Below are 24,428 nucleotides of genomic sequence, written 5' to 3' on the forward strand. Positions count from 1 at the left end.
TGGGACCAGGGTGTGTGGAGGTCGCCAGGGCCGGCTCCAAATACTGCTCAGAGGACTGCGGCATGAAACTGGCTACCAAGTAAGAGGAATACTTATTACAGAATCATTTAGGAAACAATGTACTGTCAATTAAGTAGCCAATGTAAAATATTTATTGTCTAAATCACTTAAAGTTATGTTAAAACATTATTTATTTTTATCACAAACATAAAATAGTCTTTTAATGCATTGATTGGGCCTGATGAGAGTAGGGAACTTGTAGGAAACTTATAGGAAACTTGAGGAAACTTGTAGGAAACTTGGAGGAAACTTGAGGAAACTTGTAGGAAACTTGTAGGAAACTTGAGGAAACTTGTAGGAAACTCGAGGAAACTTGTAGGAAACTTGAGGAAACTTGTAGGAAACTTGAGGAAACCTATAGGAAACTTGAGGAAACTTGTATGAAACTCGAGGAAACTTGTAGGAAACGTGAAGAAACTTGTAGGAAACTTGAGGAAACCTGTAGGAAACTTGAGGAACTTGAGGAAACATGTAGAAAACTTGTAGGAAACTTGTAGGAAACTTGTAGGAAAATTGAGGAAACTTGTAGGAAACTTGTAGGAAACTTGAGGAAACGTGTAGGAAACTTGAGGAAACTTGTAGGAAACTTGTAGGAAACCTTTTGGACATGGATCTGTTTACATCTGTCTCTCTGCCCGTCCTTATGTCCCCCCCCAACCAGTCGTATCTATGAGAATACAGCAGGGGCAGCACTCTCCCTGTTTACAGTGCCTTCAGAAAGTATTCATACCCCTTGACTTATTCCACATTTTATTGTGATACAGCCATCTACACACTGTACCCCCGTAATGACATAGTGTTTCTTTTTTGTATTTTTTTATTTAAAGTTTTATTAAGTTTTCTTGTTTTTCAATCAAAAAACAAAACACATCAATAATAAATAATAGAATCAAAATAGAATATCTAACAAAGCAAACACATTTACACTATCTGTGATCATGTTAACTATATTTAATTTAATATTTATATCTATATTAACTATATTTAATTTAATATTTATAACTATATTAACTATATTTAATTTAATATTTATATCTATATTAACTATATTTAATTTAATTTAATATTTATATCTATATTAACTATATTTCCAGCTTTAGCTGAGACAACTAACAAATAATTTGTTTTACAGCACCTTACACAACATGTATATACACTAATTTCCTTAATCACTGCATTCACTCTGTCCAATTTGAAATATAGTTGAGTAGTGGAGACCAGAGTCTATCAAACCCGGGATGTCTCTTGCAGAGGTCATTAGTGGGCTTTTTCAAGAGGAAGAAAGTCAACAATCTGGTCAATCCACATTTTAAATGTGAGAGAAGAATTAGAAGCCCACAGCTGGAGAATACATTTCTTAGCAAAGTATGTGATAGTCATAAACACATTTTCTCTGTCTGGATCAAGAACAAAGTCCTGCTGGAGATTAGGAAGATGGAGACATGGGTTCATATCAAACTGTTCGTCTAGTATGTTCTGTGCAGCAGTATATAAATTCCCAATCTGGCCCTCATAACATCACGGTCACCTAATAATCCCCAGTTTCCAATTGGCTCATTCATCCCCCCTCCTCTCCCCTGTAACTATTCCCCAGGTCGTTGCTGCAAATGAGAACGTGTTCTCAGTCAACTTACCTGGTAAAATAACGTATAAATTAAAAAATTAAAAAAGTAAAATGTATAGATTGCCAAAATATGGTAACCTCTCTACAACCCCCAAATACATGCATATAGGTTCACATCTTTTACAATCAGGTTAAACGTCTGTTCATTCTATGGAGTCTCACTGGGGTGTAATATAATGTGTATAACATTTTGAAAATTAGATTCATTTTTACGTCGCAAACATCCGCCCATAACTCATCACTGATAGTCAGACAAAGGTCCTTTTCCCAGATTCTTTTTCAAAAGAGAAAAGGAGGAACCCACATTTTTTTATTAAATTATTATTCTTTTTTATTTATTTAAATAGACAAGTCAGTTAAGACCAAATTCTTAATTACAATGACGGCCTAGGAACAGTGGGTTAACTGCCTTGTTCAGGGGCAGAACGACAGATTTTTACATTGTCAGCTCGGGGATTTGATCTTGCAACCTTCTGGTTACTAGTCCAACAGCTCTAACCACTAGGCTACGCTGCCACATTCCACATTCTCAGAAAGGAGTTCATAGATATAGTTGATTTTGCATTTGATGGATTGTGCAAGGCGGCTCTCAACTTCATTCAGCTGAGCTCTAAACCTCCCCTTTGGAAGTGAATGAGGAAATGTTAAGTGTCTTATTTGAAGATATACACATTGAATTCACTGCAGAGCTCTTGAAAGGATTTCAGTGTAGTTGCGTTCTGATGAAACAGGTCTGAAAAGGTGAAAGTTGGCATCACTCAGGGCTTTTGGCAAGTCTGGGTTGCATACTACAGTATAGCCGAGTGAGAACATATTTGGGAGGAAATGTCAAGGTATGTCCTACAGTCCTTCCATGCTAGTAGGGTGCTGTAAATCAAAGGTTTTGGCTATGTTGCCCACTTCACTTCAAGTTTTTAATGAATAGAATTGAGCTTAGGGGCAATGAACCACCGGATTGAACCTCTATCTGAATCAACATTGAGTCTTGTCTGTTTGTGATCCATGTTAACATGTTGTGGATTTGGGCAGACCAGTAGTACAATTGAAGGCAGGGAAGGGCAAGACCACCCTTAGATTCAGGTTTGGATAGAGTGGAGAACTTCATCCTAGGTTTTTTATTGCCCCATATAAATGTGGGGATGCTTTGTTTGGTTGTTTTGAAAGAAGAAACCGGGAGAGACAGTTGAAGTCGGAAGTTTACATACACCTTTGCCAAATAGATTTAAACTCAGTTTTTCACAATTCCTGACATTTAAATCCTTTTCTGAGGTCTTGGCTGATTTCTTTTGATTTTCCCATGATGTCAAGCAAAGAGGCACTGAGTTTGAAGGTAGGCCTTGAAATACATCCACAGGTACACTTCCAATTGACTCAAATGATATCAATTAGCCTATCAGAAGCTTCTAAAGCCATGTCATCATTTTCTGGAATTTTCCAAACTGTTTAAAGGCACAGTCAACTTAGAGTATGTAAACTTCTGACACACTGGAATTGTGATACAGTGAATTATAAGTGAAATAATCTGTCTGGAAACAATTGTCAAAACTATAGTTTGTTAACAAGAAATTTGTGGAGTGGTTGAAAAACGAGTTTTACAGACTCCCACCTGAGTGTATGTAAACTTCCAACTTCAACTGTAGATGGGAGCCTCAATAATTCCATCAATACTGGAATCAATACTGCAGATCTGGTGTTATAAAGATCCCAAGGTATTGAAACCCCAGGGTCTTCCATTGGAACGGACATAGTGTCTTCATAGAGCTGGTGAGTGGAAGATTGAGAGGACAAACAATTGACTTGTTCAAATGTATCTTGTGGCCTGAAAATGTGCCCTACTGAGAAATTGTGTCTATAATGGGAGGGAGGGATTTCTCAGGGTTGGATACATAGAGCAAGACGTCATCCGCGTAGAGAGAAATCTTGTGCTGAAGGCCATCTGCAGAAACACCTATAATACTTGGATTGCTCCTTATTAACTCAGGGGGGACAGAGAGCATCCTTGTCTTGTGCCACGTCCCAAAGGGAATCTGTCAGAATTCAGACCGTTAGTGGTCACCATGGCATTTGGATGACAGTATAGGGACTTAATCCATTTAATAAAGTTTGGGCCCATATTGAACTTTTCTAAGACTGAGAACAGAAAGCTCCACTCCATCCTGTCGAACGCCTTCTCAGCCTCCAGTGAAGCCAGCAGGACAGGGGTCTTCTGCGTGTTTACTTGATCAATAATATCAAAAAGACGGCAAATGTTATCAGAAGAGTACCTGTCTCTAATAAATCCAGTTTTGTCCGCTTTTATTATTTTTGGAAGAAGAGTGGACCAGAAGGACGAGCAGGATAGAGGGTCCTTGTCTTTTTTGAGCAACACTTTAATGTGGGCTGTGTACATAGTCTGGGAGAGGTCCGTTTTTGCAACAACAAAAAAATCATCCAGCATGAAAGTAGGGCTAAACTGGGGCCAAAAAGCTTTCTCTGGTAAACCCGTCTGGGCCTGGGGACTTGTTAGGTGGCATGGAGATAATTGCCTCTAGGACCTCCTCAGGAGTGACAGAGGAGTTGAGATCTTCTTGGTCGGTCTCTGACAGTTTTGGTAGCGAGATTCCCTCTAGGAAGGAATGGAGTTCTGCATCTGTATGTTTTCTCTCAGAAGTTTATAATTTGCAGTAAAAATCATAGTGAAAAGTTCAAATGTATCTTATTTGGATCATATGTGAACTCGTCATCTGTTGTTCGGATGACCATGATTGTGGACTTTTTTTAATTGGTAAGCAAGCAATCTACTAGTCCTATTGCTATACTCATGGTATTTCTGTTTAGTAAAGAATTATTATTATTTTTTTATCTCCCGAGTATAGTCCAAGTTTAGTTTGGCTTTGGCTGCTTTAAGTTGACTCTAGGAGGCACTGTCTGGCGATTGTTTATGTACTTTTTCGCAGCGTTGGGAGCTGGAACACTTTTTTTTCTTAGAGGAAGCATATGCAATTAGATGACTTCTTAGTGTGGCTTTAGCAGCGTCCCGCATTGTGGCGGGACGCTGCTAATCTTTGTTTGTCTTGTGTGTAGTTGACGTTCCACGTAGTAACCAATGTATAGAACGCTTTGTTTGATAACATGGAGGTGTTGAATTTACAGCTCTTTGACACCTCGGTATGTTTTTACAGAGGTCAAAGCGCAGGTGGACAAAGGCGTGATCTGAAAGTCTTATGGGTTCGATTGTACAAGTGGCAGAATTGCTGAAAATCTTTGGGATGAAAATGTAATCTATACGAGAGTAGGTGTTATGGATATGAAAGCAGGAGTATCTGTATTAGGGGTGTATGTGTTTAAGATAGTAATTGGTTGCTCATACAGTGACCCAGTTATCAAAATAAATCTCCCCTCTGGGTCAGATATGTTTTTGTCAATTATGAATGGAACATTCTTCTGGATAAGTATGGCTGTACCTCTACTGTTTGATTTAAAAGATGAGAAATACACCTGTCCCACCCAAGGCTCTGCAGAGTTTAACATGTTCGGTATCACAGAGGTGTGTCTCTTGTAATAGCTCAATGTCTGCTTTTTCCTTTTTTTCAGAGCACATAGTATCTTTATTCCGTGTGCTAGCCCGTGGCAGTTCCCTGACCTAGCCCATGGCAGTTCCATGTCCTAGCCTATGGCAGTTCCATGTCCTAGCCCATGGCAGTTCCATGTCCTAGCCCATGGCAGTTCCGTGTCCTAGCCCATGGCAGTTCCATGTCCTAGCCCGTGGCAGTTCCATGTCCTTGCCCATGGCAGTTCCCTGACCTAGCCTATGGCAGTTCCGTGACCTAGCCTATGGCAGTTCCGTGACCTAGCCTATGGCAGTTCCGTGACCTAGACTATGGCAGTTCCATGTCCTAGCCCATGGCAGTTCCCTGACCTAGCCTATGGCAGTTCCGTGACCTAGCCTATGGCAGTTCCGTGACCTAGCCTATGGCAGTTCCGTGACCTAGACTATGGCAGTCCCATGTCCTAGCCCATGGCAGTTCCCTGACCTAGCCCATGGCAGTTCCGTGTCCTAGCCCATGGCAGTTCCCTGACCTAGCCCATGGCAGTTCCGTGTCCTAGCCCATGGCAGTTCCATGTCCTAGCCCATGGCAGTTCCGTGTCCTAGCCCATGGCAGTTCCATGTCCTAGCCCATGGCAGTTCCGTGACCTAGCCTATGGCAGTTCCGTGACCTAGCCTATGGCAGTTCCGTGACCTAGTCTATGGCAGTTCCATGTCCTAGTCTATGGCAGTTCCATGTCCTAGCCTATGTCAGTTCTGTGTCCTAGCCCATGGCAGTTCCGTGACCTCTCCCATGGCAGTTCCCTGACCTAGCCTATGGCAGTTCCGTGACCTAGCCTATGGCAGTTCCCTGACCTAGCCTATGGCAGTTCCCTGACCTAGCCCATGGCAGTTCCGTGACCTAGCCCATGGCAGTTCCATGTCCTAGCCCATGGCAGTTCCGTGACCTAGCCCATGGCAGTTCTCTGACCTAGCCCATGGCAGTTCCGTGACCTAGCCCGTGGCAGTTCCATGTCCTTGCCCATGGCAGTTCCCTGACCTAGCCTATGGCAGTTCCGTGACCTAGCCTATGGCAGTTCCGGGACCTAGCCTATGGCAGTTCCGTGACCTAGACTATGGCAGTTCCATGTCCTAGCCTATGTCAGTTCTGTGTCCTAGCCCATGGCAGTTCCGTGACCTCTCCCATGGCAGTTCCGTGACCTCTCCCATGGCAGTTCCGTGACCTAGCCTATGGCAGTTCCCTGACCTAGCCTATGGCAGTTCCCTGACCTAGCCCATGGCAGTTCCGTGACCTAGCCCATGGCAGTTCCATGTCCTAGCCCATGGCAGTCCCATGTCCTAGCCCATGGCAGTTCCGTGACCTAGCCCATGGCAGTTCTCTGACCTAGCCCATGGCAGTTCCATGTCCTAGCCCGTGGCAGTTCCATGTCCTTGCCCATGGCAGTTCCCTGACCTAGCCTATGGCAGTTCCGTGACCTAGCCTATGGCAGTTCCGTGACCTAGCCTATGGCAGTTCTGTGACCTAGACTATGGCAGTTCCGTGTCCTAGCCCATGGCAGTTCCCTGACCTAGCCTATGGCAGTTCCGTGACCTAGCCTATGGCAGTTCCGTGACCTAGCCTATGGCAGTTCCGTGACCTAGACTATGGCAGTCCCATGTCCTAGCCCATGGCAGTTCCCTGACCTAGCCCATGGCAGTTCCGTGTCCTAGCCCATGGCAGTTCCCTGACCTAGCCCATGGCAGTTCCGTGTCCTAGCCCATGGCAGTTCCATGTCCTAGCCCATGGCAGTTCCCTGACCTAGCCTATGGCAGTTCCATGTCCTAGCCCATGGCAGTTCCGTGTCCTAGCCCATGGCAGTTCCATGTCCTAGCCCATGGCAGTTCCGTGACCTAGCCTATGGCAGTTCCGTGACCTAGCCTATGGCAGTTCCGTGACCTAGTCTATGGCAGTTCCATGTCCTAGTCTATGGCAGTTCCATGTCCTAGCCTATGTCAGTTCCGTGTCCTAGCCCATGGCAGTTCCGTGACCTCTCCCATGGCAGTTCCCTGACCTAGCCTATGGCAGTTCCGTGACCTAGCCTATGGCAGTTCCCTGACCTAGCCTATGGCAGTTCCGTGACCTAGCCCATGGCAGTTCCGTGACCTAGCCCATGGCAGTTCCGTGTCCTAGCCCATGGCAGTTCCGTGACCTAGCCCATGGCAGTTCCGTGACCTAGCCCGTGGCAGTTCCCTGACCTAGCCTATGTCAGTTCCGTGACCTAGCCTATTGCAGTTCCGTGACCTAGCCTATGTCAGTTCCGTGACCTAGACTATGGCAGTTCCGTGACCTAGCCTATGGCAGTTCCGTGACCTAGCCTATTGCAGTTCCGTGACCTAGCCTATGGCAGTTCCTTGACCTAGCCTATGGTTGTTGTGCTGCTGCCATGTTGTTGTCATGTTGTGTTGCTACCATGCTGTGTTTTCATGTGTTGCTGCCTTGCTATTTTGTTGTCTTAGGTCTCTCTGTGTTGTGTTGTCTCTCTTGTCGTGATGTGTGTTTTGTCCTATATTTTTATTTTATTTGTCATTTTTTTTCTCCCAGCTCCCAGTCCCCGCAGGAGGCATTTTGCCTTCTGGTAGGCCGTCATTGTAAATAAGAATTTGTTTTTAACTGACCTTGTTAAATAAAGGTTCAATAAAGGTTCAATAAAGGTTCATAAAAAAAATTATAATAAAGTGAGAATGATCAATACAATTAAAAAAGTAGCCTATAGGTCTAATATAAATACAGAGTATCTGATCACTGATCAATTAGCCTACATGTTCTACAGACAAGATGTCAGGCTGGAAATGGTTCATTCTCACACCTATCCCTCTCTCAGCTAAAAGAGAATAAATACAAAATAGACGGCTATAATGACATTTAGCGGGGTGGGTGGGTCATTGGATGGCGGCTATATGTTCTCTTACCTTCATTAGTAATAACAATAATTGCTTTTTAGTCATTGGTCCATTTCTCAGTGGCCATGATTGTCCTTCAAAAAACATTTTGCCTCTTCCGGAGTTTTGAAATGTCGCAGGGCTCCTTGTTGAAGAATCCTAACCTCGTTTAGGTATTTGAAATACATTTACATTTTAGTCATTTAGCAGACGCTCTTATCCAGAGCGACTTACAGTAGTGAATACATACATTTCATGCATTTTTTTTTTTGTACTGGCCCCCCGTGGGAATTGAACCCACAACCCTGGCGTTGCACACACCATGCTAGCGTTGCAAACACCATGCTCTACCAACTGAGCCACAGGGAGCCACAATCCCCTGAATCCCCTGAAGATGCCTCGGTCAATGAAGTGTTTCTTCACATCGTCAAACTCTCGCCGCTTTTCGCCGTATTCCAGCTGACAGGTCCTGGTGTAAAGTGAATTTGGCGTTTCCCACTTTAATGGTGTCAATTTTCGCCGCCTGTAGGACTCGTTCCTTTGTCGGTGAATCTCAGGAAACGATTGTTGTGATTGGGCGCGGTGGTTGTCTGGTTGCTCAGTGGAGGCCTCACTGCTCGGTGAGTTCTCTCCAGTTCTATGGGTCTGTCGGTGGACATGTGGAGCCACTCAGGGAGTTTGTCTTGCAGGCAGCGGCATGTTGCCCTCTTCTTTTTTGGCTTTCGGTTTAATAGAACAGTTATTCCTTCGCCCCCTATTTACCAGGTCCTCTGTGTTCTTTTCCAGATGCTCTATATTCTTTTTAGCAGATGTTATTGTTTCCGTGGTAGCAGATGCTATTGTTTCCATGGTAGCAGATGCTATTGTTTCCATGGTAGAAGATGCTATTGTTTCCATGGTAGCAGATGCTATTGTTTCCATGGCGTCTGCCTGGGAGTTTTCCTTGGATTCGATTCGCCCCTCTGACTCATCCAGGCACCCCTGAGTTGATGGTTGTTGTTGTTGTTGATGTCAGGCAAAGCATTTTCCAGAGTTGTCACCTTGCCCCCTATCGCACTGAGCTGAGAGTTAATGCCATCTAGTTTGATGTTGAGTTCTGTACGTTGGGATCTAAGCTCAGAAAGGATGTCTTCGACAGAGGACGAGGTTGGCAGTTGTTGGGCCTCAGGAAGGGACAGGTCCTCATGCTCCTGGCTAATGGCGCTAGCTTTTTCTGAAGCTAGCTGTTTCTTGGAGGCTTTTTTTGCGACTATTGCTCGAGTCCAGTTAAAAATGTCACATGTAATGTCGCCTTTTGTAGCCGCCATGGCTTTTTTTGGCTAAAGCTAATGGGATTTAACTTGAACTGGAGGTAAGATTAAGAATTGGAAATTACTTGTGCGGAGCTCTCAGTTCATGCGGCCATCTCGTTCAAGGGTGAATGAAAAAATGCAAATCTATTTCTATTGAAAATTAAATACAAAAATTTAACATTTATATAACCGTTCACACCCTTGAGTCAATACATGTTAGAATCACTTTGACAGTGATTACAGCTGTAAGTCTTTCTGGGTAAGTCTTTAAGAGCTTTGCACATCTGGATTGTACAATATTTGCACAATATTATAAAAAAAATAATTCAAGCTCTGTCAAGTTGGTTGTTGATCATTGCTAGACAAGTCTCGCCGTAGATTTTCAAGATGATTTAAGTCAAAACTGAGGGGCTCCAGTGTTGAGGATCAGCGTGGCAGATGTGTTGCTGCCGACCCTCACCACCTGGGGGTGGCTCGTCAGGAAGTCCAGGATCCAGTTGCAGAGGGAGGTGTTTAGTCCCAGGACCCTTAGCTTAGTGATGAGCTTTGAGGGTACAATGGTGTTGAATGCTGAGCTGTAGACAATGAATAGCATTCTCACATAAGTGTTCCTTTTGTCCAGGTGGGAAAGGGCAGTGTGGAGTGCAATAGAGATTGCATCATCTGTGGATCTGTTTGGGCGGTATGCAAATTGGAGTGGGTCTAGGGTTTCTGGGATAATGGTGTTGATGTGAGCCATGACCAGCCTTTCAAAGCACTTCATGGCTACGGACGTGAGTGCTACGGGTCTGTAGTCATTTAGGCAGGTTGCCTTTGTGTTCTTCACAGGGACTATGGTGGTCTGCTTGAAACATGTTGGTATTACAGACTCAATCAGGGACATGTTGAAAATGTCAGTGAAGACACTTGCCAGTTGGTCAGCACATGCCCAGAGCTCACGTCCTGGTAATCCGTCTGGCCCAGAGGCCTTGTGTATGTTGACCTGTTTAAAGGTCTTACTCACGTCGGCTACGGAGAGCGTGATCACACAGTCGTCCGGAACAGCTGATGCTCTCATGCATGCCTCAGTGTTGCTTGCCTCGAAGCGAGCATAGATGTGATTTAGCTCGTCTGGTAGGCTCGTGTCACTGGGCAGCTCGCAGCTGTGCTTCCCTTTGTTGTCTGTAATAGTTTGCAAGCCCTGCCACATAAGACGAGCGTCAGAGCCGGTGTAGTATGATTCAATCTTAGCCCTGTATTGACGTTTTGCCTGTTTGATGGTTCGTCGCAGGGCATAGCAGGATTTCTTGTAAGCTTCCGGGTTAGAGTCCCTTACCTTGAAAGTGGCAGCTCTACCCTTTAGCTCAGTGTGAATGTTGCCTGTAATCCATGGCTTCTGGTTGGGGTATGTACGTACGGTCACTATGGGGACGACGTCCTCGATGCACTTATTGATAAAGCCAGTGACTGATGTGGTGTACTCCTCAATGCCATCAGAAGAATCCCGGAACATGTTCCAGTCTGTGCTAGCAAAACAGTCCTGTAGTGTAGCATCTGCTTCATCTGACCACTTTTTATAGACTTAGTCACTGGTGCTTCCTGCTTTAATTTTTGCTTGTAAGCAGGAATCAGGAGGATAGAGTTGTGGTCGGATTTACCAAATGGATGGCGAGGGAGAGCTTTGTACGCGTCTCTGTGTGTGGAGTAAAGGTGGTCCAGAGTTCTTTTCCATCTGGTTGCACATGTAACATGTTGATAGAAATTAGGTAAAACTGATTTAAGTTTCCCTGCATTAAAGTCTCCGGCCACTAGGAGTGCCGCCTCTGGGTGAGTGGTTTCCTGTTTGCTTATTTCCCTATACAGCTGACTGAGTGCAGTATTAGTGCCAGCATCTGTCTGTGGTGGTAAATAAACAGCCACGAAAAGTATAGCTGAAAACTTTCTAGGCAAGTAGTGTGGCCTGCAATTTATCACAATATACTCTACTTCAGGCGAGCAAAATCTAGAGACTTCCTTAGATTTCGTGCACCAGCTGTTGTTTACAAATATGCACAGACCGCCCCCCCTCGTCTTATCGGAGTGTGCTGTTCTATGTTGCCGGTGCAGCGTATATCCCGCTAGCTGAATATCCATGTCGTCATTCAGCCACGATTCCGTGAAACATAGTTTTTACAGTTTTTGATGTCCTGTTGGTAGGATATTCGTGATCGTACCTCGTCTAGTTTATTGTCCAATGATTGCACGTTGGCGAGTAGTATTGACGGTAACGGCAGTTTTCCCAGTCGCCTTCGCCGGGTCCTGACCAGGCATCCGGCTCTTTGTCCTCTGTACCTGCGTCGCTTCCTCTTGCAAATAACGGGGATGTCGGTCCTGTGGGGTGTTTGGAGAATGTCTTGTGCGTCGTCTTTGTTGTGGAAAAAATCTTTGTCTAATCCGAGGTGAGTGATCGCTGTCCTGATATCCAGAAGCTCTATTCTGCCATAAGATACAGCCAGTTTTATTCCTTCTTTAATCAGAACAACAGTTTTCAGCTGTGCTAACATAATTGCAAAAGGGTTTTCTAATGATCAATTAGCCTTTTAAAATTATAAACTTGGATTAGCTAACACAACGTGCCATTGGAACACAGGAGTGATGGTTGCTGATAATGGGCCTCTGTACGCCAATGTAGATATTCCATTAAAAATCTGCTGTTTCCAGCTACAATAGTCATTTACATCATTAACAATGTCTACACTGTATTTGTGACCAATTTGATGTTATTTTAATGGACAAAAGTGTTGCTTTTCTTTTCAAAAACAAGGACATTTCAAAGTGACCCCAAACTTTTGAACGGTAGTGTAGTTCTTTGTATGCTCTAGGGCAACGGTGTCTAGATGGAATTTGTATTTGTGGTCCTGGGACTTGGAGTATTCTGCATGCAGAGTCTCAATTTGGTGTTTGTCCCATTTTGTGAATTATTGGTTGGTGAGCGGACCCCAGATCTCACAACCATAAAGGGCAATGGGTTCTATAACTGATTCAAGTATTTTTAACCCAGATCCTAATTGTTATTGTTCAATTCTGGGTTAAACTTGGAACATTGTAATACTCAGCAGTATAGTATCTGAGAGGTAATAGAGACTTGGAGTATATATACTTGAGGTGGTGGGAAAATGTTTTTGTCTGAATGCAGCTGCATTGACCCTCTGGGAAGAAATAAACTTGGTTAAGCTTTCATAATGTCCGTTGAGTGTTTTACTCTGAGAATTACAACCAGTATGTCGAATTTTAAGTTCCTTTTTGATGGCCTAGAATGCCCTTCTTGCCTTGTCACTCAGATCGTTCACAGCTTTGTGGACGTTACCTGTGGTGCTGATATTTAGGCCAAGGTATGTGTAGTTGTTTGTGTGCTTTGTGTGTTTACTGTCAGGGCCCAGGTCTGTCAGAATCTGTGCATAATATCTAGGTGCTGCTGTAGGCCCTCCTTGGTTGGTGACAGAAGCACCAGATCATCAACAAACAGTAGACATTTGTCTTCAGATTCTAGTAGTGTGAGGCCAGGTGCTGCAGACTGTTCTAGTGCCTTCGCCAATTCGTTGATATACTGTGTATGTTAAAGAGGGTGGGGCTCAAGTTCCACTTCTGTTTTATGTTTTTTGCCAATTTTAACCACACACCTGTTATTTGTTTTCATTATTTTATAATGTCGTATGTTTTTCCGATCAACACATGCTTTCCGTACATTTTTAACATATTGTAAGGGCTGTCGTCATGGAGAGAAGAAGACCAAGGTGCAGCGGAGTTAGTGTTCATGATTTAATTCAAAAAGAACATTTACGTCATTTAGCAGACGCTCTTATCCAGAGCGACTTACAGTAGTGAATGCATACATTTCATACAATTTCATACATATCATACATTTTTTTTCTGTGCTGGCCCCCCGTGGGAATCAAACCCACATCCCTGGTGTTGCAAACACCATGCTCTACCAACTGAGCCACAGGGAAGAACACTGGAACACTACAAAACAAGATAACACCGACAGCTCAACAGTACTGACAGCATAACACACTGAACAGAAACAATTACCCACAACCACAAGGAAAAACACACACTACTATATAGGACTCCCAATCAAAGGCAACTCAACACACCTGCCTTCAATTGGGAGTCCAACAACCAACTCACCACCTAACACAAACATCTCTGCCACGTCCTGACCAAAACTACTACAATTGCTCCCTCTGCTGGTCAGGACGTGACACTACCCCCCCCCCCCCCTAAAGGTGCAGACCCCGGAATGCACCTTAAAAAAAAAAAAAAAATTCCCCAATACCCCAACAAAACCAATAAACAATACCCCCTAAACAATAAGGGAGGGAAGGGAGGGTGGCTGCCGTCAACGACGGCACTGCTACACCCTCCCTCCCCAACCCACCTATCCTGGAGGTGGCTCCACCTTCGGCGTCGCCCACTTCGGTGGCGCCGATGGCTGCACCGGGCAGACGGGCCACTCGGGCTGACCCGGGCAGACGGACCACTCTGGCTGGGCCGGAGGACAGGCGGGCCACTCGGGCTGGGCCGGAGGACAGGCGGGCCACTCTGGCAGATCCGGCGCGGCGGGCCACTCTGGCAGATCCGGCGCGGTGGGCCACTCTGGCAGATCCGGCGCAGCGGGCCACTCCGGCAGATCCGGCTCAGGATTCACCAGGCTGGGGAGACATGAAGGAGGCCTGGCTCTGGGCACAGGCCCTGGACTCACCAGGCTGGGGAGGCCCGCTGGAGGCCTGGTTTGAGGAGGTGGCACAGGAGAGACCAGGGTGGAGGGATCCACCGGAGGACTGGTCCTTGGAGGAGGCACAGGCTTGACCAGGATAGGGAGACCCACTGGAGGACTGGTCCGTGGAGGAGGCATGGGCTTGACCAGGATAGGGAGACCCACTGGAGGACTGGTCCGTGGAGGAGGCACGGGTTTGACCAGGATGGGAAGACATGCAGGAGGCCTGGTTCTGGGCGTAGGCACAGGACGTGCAGGGCTGGGAAGACATGCAGGAGGCCTGTTTCTGGGCGCAGGCACAGTCTTCACCAGACAACCAGCACGCACCTCAGGACGAGTATGGAGAGCTGCCTCAGGTGACATCATTTCATCGACACGCTCCGTAGGGCGAATGCCGTGCCTTATGCACCAAACTAGCAGCTCTCTCATCTCTCTCTCCTTTAATCTTCCCATTAATTCCTTCACAGTCTCTGCCTCGTACCCCTCGCTCACCTCCAATGTCAGCCCGACTGGCTCTGGTTCCGCCCTCGGCTCCGCCGACTGTCCCATGTGCCCCCCCCCCAAAAAATTATTGGGGCTGCCTCTCGTGCTCGTTGCGCTCTCTCTCCTCATAGTATCGCCTCTCCGCTCTCGCCGCTTCAATCTCCCACTGCGGGAGGCGATACTCCCCAGCCTGAGTCCATGGTCCCTCTCCGTCCAGGATTTGTTCCCATGTCCACGAGTCCATAACGCTGTACTCCTGTTGCTCCTTCCTCCTCCGCTGCTTGGTCCTTTTGTGGTGGGTAATTCTGTAAGGGCTGTCGTCATGGAGAGAAGAAGACCAAGGTGCAGCGGAGTTAGTGTTCATGATTTAATTCAAAAGGAACACTGGAACACTACAAAACAAGAAAACACCGACAGCTCAACAGTACTGACAACATAACACACTGAACAGAAACAATTACCCACAACCACAAGGAAAAACACACACTACTATATAGGACTCCCAATCAAAGGCAACTCAACACACCTGCCTTCAATTGGGAGTCCAACAACCAACTCACCACCTAACACAAACATCTCTGCCACGTCCTGACCAAAACTACTACAATTGCTCCCTCTGCTGGTCAGGACGTGACACATCTTGAAGAACAATCTGGCCTTAATGGCCATGTAGTTTTATCATCTCTACCCGGCACAGCCAGAAGAGGACTGGCCGCCCCTCATATCCAGGTTCCTCTCTAGGTTTCTTCCTTAGGTTCCAGCCTTTCTAGGGAGTTTTTCCTAGCCACCGTGCTTCTACATCTGCAGTGCTTGCTGTTTGGAGTTTTAGGCTGGGTTTCTGTACAGCACTTTGTGACATCTGCTGATGTAAAAAGGGCTTTGCTCTGGATAAGAGCGTCTGCTAAATAATGTAAATGTAAATGTAATAAATACATTTAATTGATTGATTGTATGGCAGACCCTCATGCCGAAATTGAATCAAAAGCTGTAGGGCTAAAACTGCCCCACAGCCCTGTGGAAAGAAATCTATGTTTTTTTGCAAATTTTAACTGCGCACTTTGATTTTATAATGTAGTTGTTTTTTTACCCAGCACCACTTTCCATCCATGTATATAGCAGACCCTCGTACCAAATTGAGTCAGTAACCTTTTTGAAATCATCAAAGCATGAGAAGACTTTGCTTTTGCTTTTTTTATTAGGGTGTGCAGAGTGAATACATGGTCTGTCATATGGTAATTTGTTTTTTTTTAAAAACATTGTTTTCACAGAGGAAATGTAGGTGTCTGCTGTTTATGATAATGCCTCTTGCCTCAGATGATACATTGGCTGTTCTGTCTATTCTCTCTCTAACTTTCTATCTATCTCACGCTATCTCTCGCTCTCTCTAACGCTCTCTATCTCTCTCTGTCCCCACCAGTCGTATCTATGAGATCTTGCCTCAGCGGATACAGCAGTGGCAGCAGTCTCCCTGTATAGCCGAGGAGCAGGGCAAGAAGCTTCTGGAGCGAATCAGGAGAGATCAGCAGTCAGCCCGCCTGAGACTCACAGACATGGAGAAACGCTTCCACGAGCTGGAGGGGATCATCGCCAAGGCCAAGCAACAGGTGGTGCAACAGGACGAAGAGGTGAGAGAGAGAGAGAGAGAGAGAGAGAGAGAGGGAGAGAGAGAGAGAGAGAGAGAGAGAGAGAGAGAGAGAGAGCCTCAAAAGACCGTCCATTCTGAGTTATTACTTGATTTGTTTCACTAGCTTTATTTATTTGTTGCTCTCTTTTAGGTGAACGAGGCAGAAGGGGACACAGACACAGACCTGCAGATATTCTGTGTGTCCTGCAGTCACCCCGTCAACCCCAAGGTGGCGCTAAGACACATGGAGAGATGCTATGCTAAGGTCAGTAGGTCAAAAACATTTGAGCAGCAAAATGTTTTTTTTTTTGTTGTATAAAATGTGTTTTAATAACGTATTGTTTCCGTGTGCAGTATGAGAGCCAGACCTCCTTCGGCTCTATGTATCCCACACGCATCGAAGGGTAAGGACAACACCAATCCCACCAGCAACATCACGTCCCACAGCAAATGTCAATGAAATTAATGGAAAATTGTTATATCATTACATTGTAGTCATTTATCCACAGTGATAAAGTGATAAGTGATAGCTAGGTGGACAACCACATATTACAGTAGTTAGTATATTCAGATAGCTAGGTGGACAACCACATATTACAGTAGTTAGTATATTCAGATAGCTAGGTGGGACGACCACATATTACAGTAGTTAGTATATTCAGATAGCTAGGTGGACAACCACATATTACAGTAGTTAGTATATTCAGATAGCTAGGTGGACAACCACATATTACAGTAGTTAGTATATTCAGATAGCTAGGTGGGACACCACATATTACAGTAGTTAGTATATTCAGATAGCTAGGGGGGACAACCACATATTACAGTAGTTAGTATATTCAGATAGCTAGGTGGACAACCACATATTACAGTAGTTAGTATATTCAGATAGCTAGGTGGGACGACCACATATTACAGTAGTTAGTATATTCAGATAGCTAGGTGGGACGACCACATATCCCAGTAGTGCTGGGACGTTATACCGATAGATGATCCATACCTACCACTGGTTTCAGGCGTTTTACTGACATCGTTCGTTACGATCAGTAGCCTGTACTAAAAAAATGTGACGTTTGAAGTGAAATAGGTTTTGCTAATATGGGTGATTGTTAATGGGAACAACCATGCATGTAAATACTACTTGAGTACTTGATGTACTTGATGTACTCAGTGTATAATCACACTCGTAGTAAAAGTACATTGTTACTCAATTAAGTAGTTAGTAGGAAAGGAGAGTGTTATTTACTTGAGTTAGTTAGTTGTTTATTTTCTGTCTCGTCTCTCTCCGTAGTGCAACCAGACTCTTCTGTGACGTATACAACCCTCAGAGTAAAACCTACTGTAAGAGACTGCAGGTGTTGTGTCCTGAACACTCTAGAGACCCCAAGGTAGGCTTATAACAACCCTACACATACCCTTCATAACACATGAATAGCTGTCATAGCAACCCTCAGAGTAAAACCTAGGTTTAGACCCAAGGTAGGTTTAGGACCCAAGGTAGGTTTAGTCTCCAAGGTAGGTTTAGAACCCAGGTAGGTTTAGACTCCAAGGTAGGTTTAGTTCCCGAGGTCGGTTTAGACCCTGAGGTATAGATTTAGGATCCCGAGGTCGGTTTAGACCCTGAGGTATAGATTTAGGAACCCGCGGTAGGTCTCCAAGCTAGGTTTAGAACCCATGGTAGGTTAGGAACCCAGGGTAGGTTTCGCTGGCCTTCTCATCTATTTATAAGCCTTGATCCTACACATAATCTTCGTAACAATATATGTCATTTAGCATTTTTTTATTCAGTTCAATACCACATCATGTATACCGTATACATGTTTAGACCGTTAGTGTTTTCAGTGGTCCCTCCCACCTGAGCCCTGTCTCCCTCCAGGTTACTGTGGACGAGGTGTGTGGCTGTCCCCTGGTGAGAGACGTCTTCCAGCCCACAGGAGAGTACTGCCGGGTGTCGAAACGCAAGTGCAACAAGCATTACTGCTGGGAGAAACTGAGGAGGGCTGAGGTGGACCTGGAGAGAGTCAGAGTGGTCAGTGGAAAAGTGAAGCTAGGGTTTTTTTTTTGTGAAAGTGTCACAGTAATCATATAGCTAGGTACGTTCAAGTCAGTCTCTCGTATGTAGTCCACATTTCAAGCCCTTTTTAGTCATCGTGGAACATTTTACTTCTGGATAATGTTCCACGTTTTAACTGTTTAAGTAAGTAGCCATTCTCTCATATGACTTGTCCTCTCCTCTCGTCCCCTCTCCTCTCGTCCCCTCTCCTCTTGTCCCCTCTCCTCTCGTCCCCTCTCCTCTCGTCCCCTCTCCTCTTGTCCCCTCTCCTCTCGTCCCCTCTCCTTTTGTCCCCTCTCCTCTTGTCCCCTCTCCTCTTGTCCCCTCTCCTCTTGTCCCCTCTCCTCTTGTCCCCTCTCCTCTTGTCCCCTCTCCTCTTGTCCCCTCTCCTTTCGTCCCCTCTCCTCTTGTCCCCTCTCCTCTTGTCCCCTCTCCTTTCGTCCCCTCTCCTCTCGTCCCCTCTCCTCTTGTCCCCTCTCCTCTTGTCCCCTCTCCTCTCGTCCCCTCTCCTCTTGTCCCCTCTCCTCTTGTCCCCTCTCCTCTCGTCCCCTCTCCTCTCGTCCCCTCTCCTTTCGTCCCCTCTCCTTTCGTCCCCTCTCCTCTCGTCCCCTCTCCTCTCGTCCCCTCTCCTCTTGTCCCCTCTCCTCTTGTCCCCTCTCCTCTCGTCCCCTCTCCTCTCGTCCCCTCTCCTCTTGTCCCCTCTCCTCTTGTCCCCTCTCCTCTCGTCCCCTCTCCTCTTGTCCCCTCTCCTCTTGTCCCCTCTCCTCTCGTCCCCTCTCCTCTCGTCCCCTCTCCTCTCGTCCCCTCTCCTTTCGTCCCCTCTCCTCTTGTCCCCTCTCCTCTTGTCCCCTCTCCTCTTGTCCCCTCTCCTCTTGTCCCCTCTCCTCTTGTCCCCTCTCCTCTTGTCCCCTCTCCTCTTGTCCCCTCTCCTTTCGTCCCCTCTCCTCTTGTCCCCTCTCCTCTTGTCCCCTCTCCTTTCGTCCCCTCTCCTTTCGTCCCCTCTCCTCTTGTCCCCTCTCCTCTTGTCCCCTCTCCTCTTGTCCCCTCTCCTCTTGTCCCCTCTCCTCTTGTCCCCTCTCCTTTCGTCCCCTCTCCTCTTGTCCCCTCTCCTCTTGTCCCCTCTCCTCTTGTCCCCTCTCCTTTCGTCCCCTCTCCTCTTGTCCCCTCTCCTCTTGTCCCCTCTCCTCTTGTCCCCTCTCCTCTTGTCCCCTCTCCTCTTGTCCCCTCTCCTCTTGTCCCCTCTCCTCTTGTCCCCTCTCCTCTTGTCCCCTCTCCTCTTGTCCCCTCTCCTTTCGTCCCCTCTCCTTTCGTCCCCTCTCCTCTTGTCCCCTCTCCTCTTGTCCCCTCTCCTCTTGTCCCCTCTCCTCTTGTCCCCTCTCCTTTCGTCCCCTCTCCTTTCGTCCCCTCTCCTCTCGTCCCCTCTCCTTTCGTCCCCTCTCCTTTCGTCCCCTCTCCTTTGTCCCCTCTCCTTTCGTCCCCTCTCCTTTCGTCCCCTCTCCTTTCCTTTCGTCCCCTCTCCTCTTGTCCAGTGGTATAAGCTGGACGAGCTCTTTGAGCAGGAGAGGAACGTCCGGACAGCAATGACCAATAGAGCAGGTCTCCTGGCCCTCATGCTGCACCAGACCATCCAGCACGACCCAGTTACCACAGACCTCCGCACCGCCAAGGATAGGTAGACCCCCCAAACCTCCGCCCCATGACCTTTGAAATACCCCCTGACCACGGACCTCCTACAGTTACTACTGACTTATGTACCACCAAGGATATGTAGAGGACAAACCCTCCTAAACCAAGCTGAACCAAGCTGTTACCATGACTACACCTTGACCACCAAGACCCTGTCACCACGACAACCTGTCACCACGACCCGGTAACCTGGACCTCAGCACCTCCAAGGACAGATAGACAGAGGCAGAGAGGCAGATGCAGAGAGGCAGATGCAGAGAGGCAGATGCAGAGAGGCAGATGCAGAGAGGCAGATGCAGAGAGGCAGATGCAGAGAGGCAGAGGCAGAGAGGCAGAGGCAGAGGCAGAGAGGCAGAGGCAGAGAGGCAGAGAGGCAGAGGCAGAGAGACAGAGGCAGATAGACAGAGGCAGATAGACAGAGGCAGATAGACAGAGGCAGATAGACAGAGGCAGATAGACAGAGACAGATGGACAGAGACAGATGGACAGAGACAGATGGACAGATACAGATGGACAGATACAGATGGACAGATACAGATGGACAGATACAGATAGACTGATACAGATAGACTGCCCAGGTTTCCACTAGTGTATTGTTTCTATTGTTATTTTGTCATGTTTTTAAGGAGGTGAGCCGTAGTTGAACCCACCTTTACACTAGTTAACATGGTGGTCTGATGCCACTTCACACACCACAGTATTATTGCACTGTGTTACTTCAGATAGCATCACTGTGGTAGCAGTGGCGCCACCTCTCTGAGGACAGTGGTACTGCACTGTGTTACTTCACATAGCATCACTGTGGTAGGAGTGGCGCCACCTCTCTGAGGACAGTGGTACTGCATTGTGTTACTTCACATAGCATCACTGTGGTAGCAGTGGCGCCACCTCTCTGAGGACAGTGGTACTGCATTGTGTTACTTCAGATAGCATCACTGTGGTAGCAGTGGCGCCACCTCTCTGAGGACAGTGGTACTGCACTGTGTTACTTCAGATAGCATCACTGTGGTAGCAGTGGCGCCACCTCTCTGAGGACAGTGGTACTGCATTGTGTTACTTCAGATAGCATCACTGTGGTAGGAGTGGCGCCACCTCTCTGAGGACAGTGGTACTGCATTGTGTTACTTCAGATAGCATCACTGTGGTAGCAGTGGCGCCACCTCTCTGAGGACAGTGGTACTGCACTGTGTTACTTCAGATAGCATCACTGTGGTAGCAGTGGCGCCACCTCTCTGAGGACAGTGGTACTGCACTGTGTTACTTCAGATAGCATCACTGTGGTAGCAGTGGCGCCACCTCTCTGAGGACAGTGGTACTGCACTGTGTTACTTCAGATAGCATCACTGTGGTAGCAGTGGCGCCACCTCTCTGAGGACAGTGGTACTGCACTGTGTTACTTCAGATAGCATCACTGTGGTAGCAGTGGCGCCACCTCTCTGAGGACAGTGGTACTGCACTGTGTTACTTCAGATAGCATCACTGTGGTAGCAGTGGCGCCACCTCTCTGAGGACAGTGGTACTGCACTGTGTTACTTCAGATAGCATCACTGTGGTAGCAGTGGCGCCACCTCTCTGAGGACAGTGGTACTGCACTGTGTTACTTCAGATAGCATCACTGTGGTAGCAGTGGCGCCACCTCTCTGAGGACAGTGGTACTGCACTGTGTTACTTCAGATAGCATCACTGTGGTAGCAGTGGCGCCACCTCTCTGAGGACAGTGGTACTGCACTGTGTTACTTCACATAGCATCACTGTGGTAGCAGTGGCGCCACCTCTCTGAGGACAGTGGTACTGCACTGTGTTACTTCAGATAGCATCACTGTGGTAGGAGTGGCGCCACCTCTCTGAGGACAGTGGTACTGCACTGTGTTACTTCACATAGCATCACTGTGGTAGGAGTGGCGCCACCTCTCTGAGGACAGTGGTACTGCACTGTGTTACTTCAGATAGCATCACTGTGGTAGCAGTGGCGCCACCTCTCTGAGGACAGTGGTACTGCATTGTGTTACTTCAGATAGCATCACTGTGGTAGCAGTGGCGCCACCTCTCTGAGGACAGTGGTACTGCATTGTGTTACTTCAGATAGCATCACTGTGGTAGCAGTGGCGCCACCTCTCTGAGGACAGTGGTACTGCATTGTGTTACTTCAGATAGCATCACTGTGGTAGCAGTGGCGCCACCTCTCTGAGGACAGTGGTACTGCATTGTCTTACTTCAGATAGCATCACTGTGGTAGCAGTGGCGCCACCTCTCTGAGGACAGTGGTACTGCATTGTCTTACTTCAGATAGCATCACTGTGGTAGGAGTGGCGCCACCACTCTGAGGACAGTGGTACTGCATTGTGTTACTTCAGATAGCATCACTGTGGTAGCAGTGGCGCCACCTCTCTGAGGACAGTGGTACTGCATTGTCTTACTTCAGATAGCATCACTGTGGTAGGAGTGGCGCCACCACTCTGAGGACAGTGGTACTGCATTTGTGTTGTGCTCTGTTTTACCTGAATAGCTGATTATTAAATCCAAAGTCACATTTCCACATCGTTTCCACTACATCTGAAAGGACTGAGTAGAGTGACTGGGTCCTGTGTTTCAAAATGCACACTTACATTCTACGTTCTCCTGTTCTTTCAAGGGTGATCTTCCAAGAACACCTGAAATAAATACTGTCTCGTATAGGAGAACGCAGAGAGCTTAAAATCCGCTCAATTTGAAACGTACTTCGACGGGACCTTTAACCTAAACCGGGAAACTGCATCATCACGCAGCCGGCGTCAACAAAGCCAAACGCTTTTATGTTAGCTAACTAGCTACGTCTGTTTACAGCCGATGCAGCAGCGTGAGCAGCTAGTGCTAGCAATTCAGTGAACAACTATCCCCAGAATGGAAATATTTAACACAAATAACAAGTAAACAGAATCGATTATCTCAGTAGCTGTTAGTGAATTAAGCTAAGCTAACATCGACCAGAATAATTTAATGTGGGGTATGACAGGTAAGTTTTCAAACATTATATAGAGGCTAAAGCAAAACAAAATAATAATAATGAAGTATCTAAATAATATCAAAAAAAATGTTGCTTACTGTTTAAGAATGATAAATAGCCAGAATAGTGGTGTTTCACTGTGAAACTAATACTGCATTAGGACTTCTGGTGTTTTGTTTACAATGAGAAGGCTTGCATTGAGATATGTTCATACACCTATAACGCCCATGTATGTTTTTCAATGGCACTGACGTTCACGATAGCTTGTTTTTAAATATGTTTTTATACTTTATGCATCGATAACAAATCGCCGATGTGATGCAATACAACTAGATTAGAAGGCCTTGACCACTTCAAGCTAAATGCATTGGATACAAAACCAACACTGGCATGTGATTAAGGAGAACAATATAACTATATGCATTCATATCAAACAGTAATATATTAAATTAAATGAATACATTATTGTAATATTATTAATGCTTTTCTCTCTCCTTGCAGGGGATTGGACAGATGAACTACAGACCCCAGGTAACCAAGCCTCAGAACCAGGACCGCGTGGAGACGTCAACGTTCATTTTGAATAAATATTAACCCATTTATTGGTTTTCCTGTATCTGCATGGATCCTTAGAACACAGTCCATTAGAACGCAGTCCATTAGAACGCAGTCCATTAGAACGCAGTCCATTAGAGCAGTCCATTAGAGCACAGTCCATTAGAACGCAGTCCATTAGATCACAGTCCATTAGAACACAGTCCATTAGAACACAGTCCATTAGAACGCAGTCCATTAGAACGCAGTCCATTAGAACGCAGTCCATTAGAACGCAGTCCATTAGATCACAGTCCATTAGATCACAGTCCATTAGAGCACAGTCCATTAGAACACAGTCCATTAGAGCACAGTCCATTAGAGCAGTCCATTAGAACGCAGTCCATTAGAGCGCAGTCCATTAGAGCAGTCCATTAGAGCACAGTCCATTAGAACGCAGTCCATTAGAGCCCAGTCCATTAGAGCAGTCCATTAGAGCACAGTCCTTTAGAACACAGTCCATTAGAACGCAGTCCATTAGAACACAGTCCGTTAGAACGCAGTCCATTAGAACACAGTCCATTAGAGCACAGTCCATTAGAACGCAGTCCATTAGAACGCAGTCCATTAGATCACAGTCCATTAGATCACAGTCCATTAGAGCACAGTCCATTAGAACACAGTCCATTAGAGCAGTCCATTAGAACGCAGTCCATTAGAACGCAGTCCATTAGAGCAGTCCATTAGAGCACAGTCCATTAGAACGCAGTCCATTAGAGCAGTCCATTAGAGCACAGTCCTTTAGAACACAGTCCATTAGAACGCAGTCCATTAGAACACAGTCCATTAGAGCACAGTCCATTAGAACACAGTCCATTAGAACACAGTCCATTAGAACGCAGTCCA

At 46.3% G+C, this 24,428-nt stretch overlaps 1 protein-coding gene across 1 annotated transcript; it reads left to right on the forward strand.

Moving 5' to 3' along the window:
* Positions 1–24,428, forward strand: LOC115168734 (CXXC-type zinc finger protein 1). Its single transcript, XM_029724275.1, has 8 exons — positions 1–79; positions 16,060–16,267; positions 16,418–16,531; positions 16,621–16,670; positions 17,558–17,654; positions 18,143–18,295; positions 19,849–19,991; positions 23,490–24,428. Exons 1-8 carry the CDS (start codon positions 63–65, stop codon positions 23,503–23,505), a joined length of 798 nt encoding a protein of 265 aa, XP_029580135.1. The 5' UTR covers positions 1–62; the 3' UTR covers positions 23,506–24,428.

The sequence above is a fragment of the Salmo trutta genome, chromosome 30 (genome assembly GCF_901001165.1).
Source record: "Salmo trutta chromosome 30, fSalTru1.1, whole genome shotgun sequence".
Lineage (NCBI taxonomy): Eukaryota > Metazoa > Chordata > Actinopteri > Salmoniformes > Salmonidae > Salmo > Salmo trutta.